This window comes from Abrus precatorius, unplaced genomic scaffold, assembly GCF_003935025.1.
Source record: "Abrus precatorius isolate BTA unplaced genomic scaffold, Abrus_2018 Scaffold5, whole genome shotgun sequence".
In the NCBI taxonomy this organism is placed as follows: domain Eukaryota; kingdom Viridiplantae; phylum Streptophyta; class Magnoliopsida; order Fabales; family Fabaceae; genus Abrus; species Abrus precatorius.
The window spans coordinates 15,799,159-15,810,546 of NW_020874395.1; the positions used below are offsets into that span (position 1 = coordinate 15,799,159).

Here is an 11,388-nt window from a genome sequence, read left to right on the forward strand (position 1 = left end):
TTGAAAAAACAAGATATATGTTACATTAAAGAAACAAAAGTATAATAAACTTTTTTAAAATTAAATCTACAAGTATTAATATTTCTCTTTCAGTAATAAGGTCAGCGGATAATTTCACTTAATGAGAAATTTATTTTAAAAAAATTGAAATAATGTATGGTTGGTATTTCTTCCCATTCTGAATATTATCTTTGTCTGTTACCTTATCTTGATGAGGACCTTGCTATAGTTTAAGCAGACAATAGGTATGACATGCTGATTCTAAACCCTCCTACTGGGTCTCTTTTGCTATTTGTCAAAGCTTCAACCGTTCTCTTTAATGTTTGTTCGGCTTCAAAAGTGAAAACTTTCCTGATTCTTGTGAATGTATCGCCCAACAGTGCCATTGGCGCAAACAAAAGCTAAAAGCATATGCCTTTTTCTTCTCATTTTCATGTAATGTTTGAACCCCATGAATTTTGAATTGAGCAGAAACGGCTTAAGCCCAGGGGCATTTTACATTGGTTGGTTTAGAGAAAAAAATAATTGATTTTGATACATGTTAGTTGTTATAATACCATAAATTTAAGAGAATATTATATACTTTTAGTAAATTAACAGATTTTTCATATTTAAAGACATTTATGTCTTTTTTACATATATTACTATCCTTTAGACATATTTAATACAAAATCAATAGTGATAATTGTTCCACATATAAAAAAGTATAAAATACCCTCTTAATTTATAAGGTATTCGTGCAATTCATCTGATCAGTTAGTTTAGTTTAAAATATAAATGCATTCCAATTTATATCATCTTAGATTGAATTAATTTTTTGGTCTTTTTATATTTTTTAATATATAAATTTACAAAAATATAATTTGATTATACATTAAACATGAGTTTAAATTAATTCATCAACCTTACAATATATTTTAAGTCTAATAGGTGGAATTTAGTTTAACTCGATGTATGATGACAAAAAGTTCTTAACTTTTAAATTTGGATTTTAAATGTTACTATTTATTGTATCCATTTACGTCATAATTGAGCGAAATATATCCAGGTCTAAGATCAGGTTGACCTACCATAACCAATGCTAAAGCAAAATGAATAGAGGGTGGGTGATGATATGGTGGACATCATTCGAGTAGACTTCAAAGTGCAATTGGTGACACAACTGATAAAACTTGAAAAAGCCATTCAATCCATAGTTCCATTCTGCACCATCAGAACTTCTCTTAGCATGAAATGCTAATCGGACACTTGATTTTACATTTAGAGTTTCATTAATTTTAACTTTTGAAGTTAAATTTAAATTTGATAGATTTTTATTAAAAATAATACATTCATTACAATAAATATATTTTTAATAAAATTTATATAATTAGTTTCTTAAACACAATTTTAAATATTAAAATTACAATTTTCCTTTTATTTAAATTCGATGGACATGATTAATTGCTCTTGAAATCCGAAACCCAGCACATAAAAGTTCTAGGGTATCCTTTAGCTGTTGAGATATGAAAATCTATAGTGATTAGTGACAGCCACCACTTGTAATTTCATTGGTTGTTTAACCTCCACGTCGCACGCTGCTTTCTCTTGTTGTCTTGTCTTGTTTTCCAAAGACACCATGAAAACCTAGACAGAATGGAGCAAGTCAAGGTTGAACTTGTGAATTTGTTATTTGTCAACACTTTTTCATGTCTTTATGTTGCTTGGGAAATTGGTAACATCCCTCACACAAATACAGAGAATGAAGCAATACTATTTTTTTGGCCAAACAAGATTCAGTTTGATTTTTCAGATTGAAAAAGCGATTTGATTTCACTTCGACATTGGATAAAGTTATTTTGAATCATATGATGCACAGAGTCTTATGAAAAGCAGAACATGAAAAACAACTGGTCCTCATAAGTTTTCTTTTAATGAAGCAATGATAGATACACACATGTATCCCATTCACACCTTATCGCCCCACCCAAGTAATGAGAAAAGAAAATTAAATTCAACGTTACTAGTTAATGTGTCATGTTTGATTTCCCATTAAAAAAAGTACAAGTTTATATTTATTTTAACTCTTCTAATTATATCTTGCATGTTAGATCAATGTTATATGTCTTTCAACATACGCATTACAGTTGTGTGAATATGTTATCGATCGATGCATACGTACAAATCTTTGTCTAAATTATAGCATTGATATACAACAGTAACATTTTTTTAACTCATTCCTTTTATATTTATTTTCATTAACTCTTGCTTTTTATTTTTTTTCTTATTTTTTCTTTTGTATATCTAATCACTTATCACACTTCTCCTTTACTTTCTCTTTCTTTTTGTTTACTTCTCTCTCTCACGCTCCCCAAACTATATCGTGAGTGAGTGTCAAAATATCATCACCACCCATTTACATATATAGGTTGGAAAGAATGACTTTGATAAATAATATACTCCTTTTGTCTTACTTAACTCTTTTATTTATTTATTTATTTTTCCCTTCTTATCATATCACTCTTATTACAATTTTTTTGTTTTCTTTGTTTTTCCTCTAACTCGAAGGAGTGTATAAGCTCCAAATGAGAGTCAATTATCGTTTTTACATTAAATAATGATAGAAAAAAGAATCTAGACATCATAGACCTTCATAGTCACTGAAATTAATGCAGCTAAGATAAAACTGAGAAACTTGCCCGTTAGCAAGTGATTCAAAGCAGCTCGAAAGAACTTACTTGATGTGATACAGACATATTGTTAGAACTCTAGACCCTTCTTAATGATTTTGTAGTTAAATACACTATAGCTGAAAAAGGATCTTACAATGTCGGCTTAAGACAACTTGATTGAGTCATGATCGTTTAGTATTTCTACCGATAAGACACTGGGATTTGGTAAATGGTTCAAAATCTTTTTGATGTTACATTAATGTGCCTATCATCTACTTTTTTTCCGTCTCTCTCTAAACCTCCTTAAATTTGTTTACATTGTTGTCCACGACAATCCCTTGTCCCTTATACAAAGTTAAAGAGGTGAAGTAGACCTACCAGGCAATTTACGTCATGGTGATCCAGATTTTTCATACTATAGTTGGCACTACAAGTCAAAAACACTATTACCTATGAGCTATAAAGGGAAATATTTTATTCAGTTTTAATTATTTCAAGTAATGTTATTGGTTAATTTGTTATTTTAAAGCAATCTTATTGGCTGACTCACTGATTCAGGCGTTGAAAATCTTGTTCTAGAGTTGTTTATCGAACTTAGACTCTTAAGAAAACGTTTCCACTGAGTTATTAGTTGCTTAAACCAACCAATCAGTTACTTAATCTGCTTCACTACACAAATCAATTTTTCTGATCACTTAACCAACTAATCAGGGACTAGAATCTGCTTCACTGTTTTTTGCTATAGTTCTCTTGTTTTCTTTTGAGAGATAGGACAACGAAAGGGTCGTCACTCTTTTCCCAACTTATATGTAAGTTTACCTAAACCTGATTATGGGCAAGATTTATTTCAATCACTAAAATGATTAGATGTGACAAAGGTAATTACATTTGGTACATTACCACTAGATTTTTATTGTAAATTAAAGGAATAAAAATGATATAAGCTTTCCTAACCATTTTCTTAAGGATGATAAAGTTTAACAATAAAAAAAAATATTTAATATTATTAATACATTTTTATTATAAATTTTGATAAAAATTTTCATTAAGTTTATAAATTTATGGTCAGGGAAATAATTTAAAAAATGGTATTAATATAATCGAAACCTTAGATTTCTCATATTTTGCATCTGATTCGGTATAAATCATTCAGACGACATGAATTAAATCAAACAAGGAAATTAAGCTCTTATTGATCCACTTATTAATAGACAGGGGTTACATATAAGTCACACCTAAGTAGGCCCAGGAAGTAAATATATACTAAGTAGTAGCTTGAAGTAAAGGGAAGCAAAAATACTGAAAAAGATAACATATCACATGAAAATAAAAATAAGAAATTAAAAGATTCAAATGCATGCATGTCCAACTTCCGATAAAAAGTCATTAATGGATGATGTTAAGTTTTGGCTTTTTAGTGATACTACAATTGTGTTTTCAGCTATTCACATTCTGGCTGCGGATAATAGATAGATATTACATGAAAATAGAAATAATAAATTTAGATTATATAATTATATATGATTAATAAAAATATTTTAAAATTATATGATTATTTAAAAAGTTATATGCTTTTTATGCTTTAATTTTAATTATTATGATAAAAATCAGTGAATAAATTTTATTCTTATATTTTCATATAAAATGAATATTTTTATTTAATGTTTTATCAGAGTAAGTTACACTTATTTTCATATTTTAAAAAATTTTATATAAAATATTTTTTTATTAATTTAACTGTTAAATTATAATTATATATTACTTTAATTATTTGTATTAAATTTTATTAAAATAGAATAATTATATAAATACATTCTAATGTGTGTGGATAAAGTAATAAATAATTTTAAATTGATACAATGGTTGATAAACATAAAAACTTTATAAGATAAAATTTTTAATTTATAATAAATTATCTAATAAAAATTATTAAACAATATATTAGTTTTGAATGAAAATATTACAAAAGTTTTGTGTATTTAGATGTGTAAATTTAGCTATAATGATTAAGGTTCACAAAATCTTAAAATAAAATACAATAGAAAAATAATCTATTAAAATAAATATCAGAAGTCTAGATTATCAAATCGACTTGAATTGGAAATGGTAATCACATTTGTTGTTCTTTTTTTAGCAAGGCTTTTCTTCTTACGTGATCATATAAAATATAAGCTTTATTTCATAATATCATATTAATAATTCTCATACTTTTATCAGATTCTAAAATGAAAGTGAGAATACGAGAGAAAGATGGTAAAGCACGAGCTCTTATTTTATCCTTCCAATATATATATAATTCAATTCAACCATAACAGTCGATGATAATACATACTTAACTTGAAGCATGTTTGAGCTCAATCCAAATTTCACATTAACTTTAATTAATGGCATGTTTATTTACTTTGATAAATAGCTTCAGGCCTTCACCCAATATTGATATAAAATCATAATTTTCGATTGGATCAAAGAAGAAAAAAGAAAGTGTGTTTAAAAACATATTAAAAATTTGAAAATGTAAATATAATATAGAAAGTAAAATCATGCACAATATTAAAAGTTGAATTCAAAAAGCTACCCTATATTAATTGTCAATAATAAGGTACACCTATCTAACTAGACCCAAAAATATTTTTTTTAATATGTATAAATTAGATAGATTATTTTATTTGCAGGAATGGCCGGTGGTGATGCAGCCAAGAAATCTTTTTCTTGGAGCCAATGCTTATATAACATTTAATATTATGAAAATCTCAAAATTTGGAAAGTAAAGTAGAGAAAGTATATTAATATATTAAGATTAGCGACGCCATTTCTTCTTTGGGCAAGTAATGGATCTCACTTTGCCTGAGAGAACTCAATCATTTGCATTCTTAATAATAAAATAGCAGTGATTTCTCTAACATTATAGATACGTGGGGTATATAGAATCTGGAATTGAGGGAAAAGCGTTACAAATAAATATATATATATATATATATATATATATATATATATATATATATATATATTAAATGATATGTTAATAACATTTCTTCAAAATAAAACAGAATGCAGATTAAGGACAAGAAATCATATGATAATTATATGCATAAATTTATTTTTCTTTCTGCGCAACTATACACATCATTGTGATGCTAATCACTTATCTATCGTATGCAGTTATATGAAAAACTTCTTAAGGTTGGAATACATGTCAACATTATCTATCAAAATATTTCACCCTTCACTTTTTTTTAAATTGTTTCATGATGCATTTTTAATTTTCACTAAAATTGAGTTAATTTATGCTTATTATAAAACACAGATAATATGCTAAAGTTTATCTACAATGTCATGTAAGGGTACAACAATAATAATAATGTTGTTGTAAGAGATAGATATAAAGAAAAACTTATATATATATATATATATATTATAAAAACTAGATTTAATTAATGAAAAAAGTAATTTAATAAAATGAAAGTAGAAGATGAAAAGTATAATTAAATGAAAAAATAATTTAATGAATTAAAATAATATAAGAATAATGAAATTGTATAAATATGCTCCCCAGTGCTGAAGCAGCACTTGAAACAATATAAAGAATGGAGGCTGATAAATATGGACCAATGAGAGAGAGCCACCGAGTTGAAGTCATGCCCCACCCACGACCCTCTCTTACATCTAAAGTAAAGCCAACGAATCCAAGCCACTGTTTGCAATTCACCCTCTGCTTCTGCGCGTGTCCATCTTCATTCTTCTATGTATGCTTTTCGGCTCAAATTCATTACATTAATTACATTTTATTCAAGAGATAAGGGAACCAACAGAGTCAACTTTGCTTTAGCCAACTTATAATTATGCATTTATTTTAAAATAACTCAATTTTAAAGAATTTTAACTTCACAAATATTAAAGAGATGCTTTTCACAGTTTATTATAAGAAAAATCGTATTATCTTTTAAGTCTGCTCCTCTTGGACGATTATTGTTTGGTATTTCGTGCTTGTGGTTTCACGTTTTGGTGCCGGGATTTTGTCCCATTTTTTGGATCAATTTCCTGCTCACTATAGTTCTTCTTGTCTATCACCAACTTTAATTCCAAACCAGCTTAATTAGAGAAAAATAATATATATATATTTTTTTAAAATTTATATTTGTGTGCCAAATTGACACAGATTGTTTATTTATCCAGAAACTGATAGTAACACTCAGTTACTTTCGTAAATGTTTCTAATTTTTTCAAGTTTGTTTAATCTAGACGTCTATTGTGCTGTGATTAACTTTCTTATTAATTTTTTTACGTAAAATATTTAAATTTAAGAGAGCATAGTATTAAGTGACAAAGCCAGCACAGAAGAACTGTGCCTCACCTTCGCTTCCAACTTTCGACCAAAAACACGTTGTCGTTTACTAGCGTTTGTCACGAACCAATGGCGGGGACCACGGCCAACCGCCACAGCATTGGGGCATTGGAACCCCACGCGCCATCGAAGCACGTGGTCCTCCTTCAAAAATATCTCCATCGAAAACGTGACGTGTACCAAAGCAAAGCCCCAGTAGGTCCCACCACGATCTTTGAGCAAATATCAGAAACCCCTCTCATTGCGCGCAACGTAGCCCCCTCCGATACTGTACATGCATCCCCTTTATATATTCGGTGCTCCCTCATCCAAAGAAAAACCTCACCCTCTCTCTCTCTCTCTCTCTCTCTTGCTCGCTCGCTCGCTCACTCACTCACTGTCACAAACACAAAATTTCAGAGATCCACGTTCACGCTTCACACACAAATTCTTCTTTGTATCTTAATGGGATGGAGCTTTATCACAGCAGCAATCAGAACAACAACAACAACAACGTTGTTATTGCTCCGTTTGTTATAAAAACTTACCACATGGTTAACGATCCCACTACCGATAAACTCATCACGTGGGGCCCAGCCAACAACAGCTTCATCGTCCTCGACCCTCTCGATTTCTCTCACTCTCTTCTCCCTGCGTTTTTCAAGCACAACAATTTCTCAAGCTTCGTTCGCCAACTCAACACTTATGTCAGTATTCATTTGTATCTCTCAATTTTCACCCAACCCCACTTCACAGATTTTGATTTTTCTTACTGGGTACTGTTTTCTTTTGGAGAAATAAATGAATTGAATTAGGGTTGTTGAGTTTTTTTTTTTTTTTTGTGTGTGTTTTTTTAGGGTTTCAGAAAGGTGGATCCGGATCGGTGGGAATTCGCGAACGAGTGGTTTCTCCGAGGGCAGAAGCAGTTGTTGAAGAACATCGTGAGGAGGAAGCACGGTGGAGGGAGGAGTGGGTCGCAGAAGGTGGAGGAGTTGGATGAAGAAACCATGGTTATGGAGATATCGAGGTTGAAGGAGGAGCAAAAAGCGTTGGAGGAAGAGCTTCGAGGGATGAATAAGAGGTTAGAGACAACAGAGAAACGACCACAACAAATGATGGCTTTTCTTTGCAAAGTAGTGGAAGATCCTAACGTTCTCTCTCGGATTCTCAAAGAGAGAGAAAGGAAGCATCTCGGTGAGAAAAAGCGCCGCCTCATAACGTCGGCGACGTCCTCCTCCTCTTCCTCCGACATGGCGGGGACAAACTCAGTCAAGACGGAGTTTGAGGAAGAGGAATTAACCGTAGGGAATAATATAATATCGTCCCCGGAAACGGGATTTGAAATTGATAATTTTTGTTCGCCGTCACCGCCGCAGGAGGCGCCGGCGGGATATTGGGGTCAAGTGCACGGGGGTGTGATGGATAGGGCTCGGATTGGGCAACAGAGGTTTGGGTATGATTGTGCCGCCGTGCCGACGCCGTTGACGGCGGTGTCTCCGGCGGCGACTGTAATGGGTGGAAGCTATTTGGGGTGTGAGAATAGTAAGGGGCGTGGGAGCATTTTTAGTGAAATGGCGGCGGAGAGTAGTTCGTTGCCGCCTTATCCGTTTTCGTTGTTGGAAGGTGGGTTTTAGTTTTTCTTTTTTTTAGTTTGTGAAAATTATTAATTACTTCCACAAGATTTTATCTTGGATTCTATCTTCTGTATTAAAGATTCTATGCTTTCTGCGTAGTTTTGTGTAAAGAAAAGAAAAAGGAGGAAAAAAGATTAAAAGATTTACGAAAAAAGATGTTTATAAATGTGTTCGATTTTGATTTTATCTTTTTTTTTTTTCTTAACTATGTATAAGAACATGTTAATGTTAATTTTTTAGATTGATTTTAAGTAATTAAAAATGCAAAAAAATATTATTATAATTTTTTTTTTTTGTGATAAGTATTTTTGAAATACAAATATTTCATTTTAAAATATCAATATCAATTAAATTAAATTAAATCGGATATTTATTTATAAAAGACGCTTTACCTAAATAGTTTCACCTATAAAAAATTAATATTTAGCTTTTTTTTCATGTTTTATTTCGCACAAATAATAAGATAAAATTAAAAAAGTAGAGTATATAATTCGTGAATCAATCTATTCAATTTAAAACTTAATTTGAATTAGATATCAGCATGTGACTTATAAATCTTTAATATAAATTTGAATATAATAGAATTAACATGAGTGTTTAAAATTTAAATTACATTTACAAGAACACTAGTTTAAACAAAAATACAATTTATCTAATCAAACAAACGCATAATTTAAATTACTTTCTATTTTTAATACTATATTTACAAATTTTGAATTCAATTCACATATATCATTATAATTAAGAGTTTTAATACACAGGTTTAATGACAAAATTTATTAAGATATATTAAAAAAACTTATAAAAATCATAAGTTATTATCATAAGCTGCTTATAAATTCCTTAAAATCGTCCTTTAAAATTAAATTATAAATTATTGATTTAATAAAATAAAATTAGTTTTAGTTTTGTTCATTTAAAACTTTGCTACAAATTGAATTGATTTTGATAAGTAGAAACGTTTAAATTTGACGGTAAGGTGTAAGATTTACAGAGTTATTAAAAATATGTTTATATCTACAATTCAAAAGTTATCATATTTTATCATTTAAATAATCTTTACAAATATTTGAATATGATCTTATTTATATGTTGTGTAAATTCTACCCAAATCTAAATGGAACCACCTAAGTCATGCAAGAATAATAGAAATTCAAGTTTAAGATTACTTAAATTCTTTATTATTAACTCAATTTGAATTGTTTTTTAGTTTTGTCACATATCTGAATCCGAACTTGGATGTTTCATTTTTCTAAATAAACAATCTAGCGAATGGGAAGGTTGGAGGTTTGTCTTTTCAAATTGACAACATTAATCTAAGGGAGCCCCTGTCGGATATTCCTCTAAAGAAAGAATCTTCTGATTATCGTCAATAATGTTTTAGTTGATCCCCAAAATCAACTAGTCTAAGAATGAAACTATCTTTAATTTATAAAACAATAATTTGGATGATAATGTAGATTTGGGATAGTAGTTTGTATTTTTTTCATCTTTATTTTTTGAGTTTTCTGAACTGTGAAAGTCATGCGTTTTATTTTATATTAAATTTTACATTCACCAAGTTATTTTTATCATTAATAATTATATATTGAGGTACAAGTAGCATTTTCTTTTAAGCAAGCAATATTTTCTTCTTACAGACACCGAATTTTAGTTTCTCTAAATGGAAAATGCGAAAAAGAAAAAGGCTTAGTTTGAATTTATTTATCTAATATATTTATTATTTAATCCATTCTAAATTAAGTGTAAATTAACATATTCTTGTTTTTTTTTTCACTTTACACATTTAATCCATTTTTTATAATTTCCTATAAGAATGTAGTTTTAAATGATCGATCCAAAGAAACAACGCATTAATTTTAAATCTATTTTTCATCTTATAAATCTAAACATAAAATTATTTCATCTAATTAATCCTTAAAATAATACATTATTTAGAAGGAATCCAAATGCACACTTGAAAATCTCGTACAATTAATATTATGGTCCTAAATCACAAAAGTGAAACGAATGAAGTATTTGTTACTTTTAGAAATGAATGCTTGCAAACCATCATTAAACGTACTGCTTTCTTGCATGCAAAGCTAGCTATAAACTACACGTTCTACTTCTATTCGACAAAGGGGTAAGCTTTGAAGATCAAGGAAAAACCGAAAGCATCATAAAATTAGTAATTAGTAACAGCAATTAACAATATTCAATGCTTTTGTTACATTGCTGTTTATAAATTTGTTTAATTTAATGAATGTAAATTATAAAATTTAAACTAAACAAATTTAAGAGACAAAACAGTTTTAAAATTTAAAACATATTGGATTAAATTGAATTTTAAAAAAAGGTTTATTAACGAATAAGTTTCACAAATATTGTATGAAAACAAAAGGATAAGATAAGATTAGCAAAACCACAATTTAATAATGTAATAATTTAAATTTATGAAATTTCAGTTTGCTTCAAAATAGATTAACAGTGAACGAACGAACGCCATCTCCTCTATAAATTTAATAAAAATTAATGATAAATATTATTTAAAAAATAATAAATAGGAGAACAAACAAAGAGTTCATCCAAACTCAACCTCTACCCCTTCGCTTGCAATCGTGCAACCTGGCATAGTCGTACATTGAATGCTTATCAACCTCTTGTTAGAATTTTTTATAAGATTTATTATGGGCTATAATTAATTGTGATTTTTATTTTGTCAAAAACAGGCTAATATTGTGATTCATTTGATGATATTTAAGCTCGCTAATAATGTGATCAATTATTTGAGCCTTAAACA

The 11,388-nt window shown here is 29.1% G+C and overlaps 1 protein-coding gene across 1 annotated transcript; it reads left to right on the forward strand.

Moving 5' to 3' along the window:
- The first annotated feature begins 7,266 nt into the window (after positions 1–7,266).
- On the forward strand, positions 7,267–8,766 carry LOC113867442 (heat stress transcription factor C-1). Its single transcript, XM_027502771.1, has 2 exons — positions 7,267–7,679; positions 7,830–8,766. The coding sequence occupies exons 1-2, from the start codon at positions 7,443–7,445 to the stop codon at positions 8,604–8,606; spliced, it is 1,014 nt and encodes a 337-aa protein (XP_027358572.1). The 5' UTR covers positions 7,267–7,442; the 3' UTR covers positions 8,607–8,766.
- The last annotated feature ends 2,622 nt before the right edge of the window (positions 8,767–11,388 follow it).

Excerpts from the sequence above, each read along its gene's own strand:
- LOC113867442 (XM_027502771.1), top strand. The coding sequence starts at position 7,443 with ATGGAGCTTTATCACAGCAGCAATCAGAACAACAACAACAACAACGTT. Across the intron at positions 7,680-7,829 it reads TTCGCCAACTCAACACTTAT|GGTTTCAGAAAGGTGGATCC; the intron begins GTCAGTATTCAT and ends GTGTTTTTTTAG.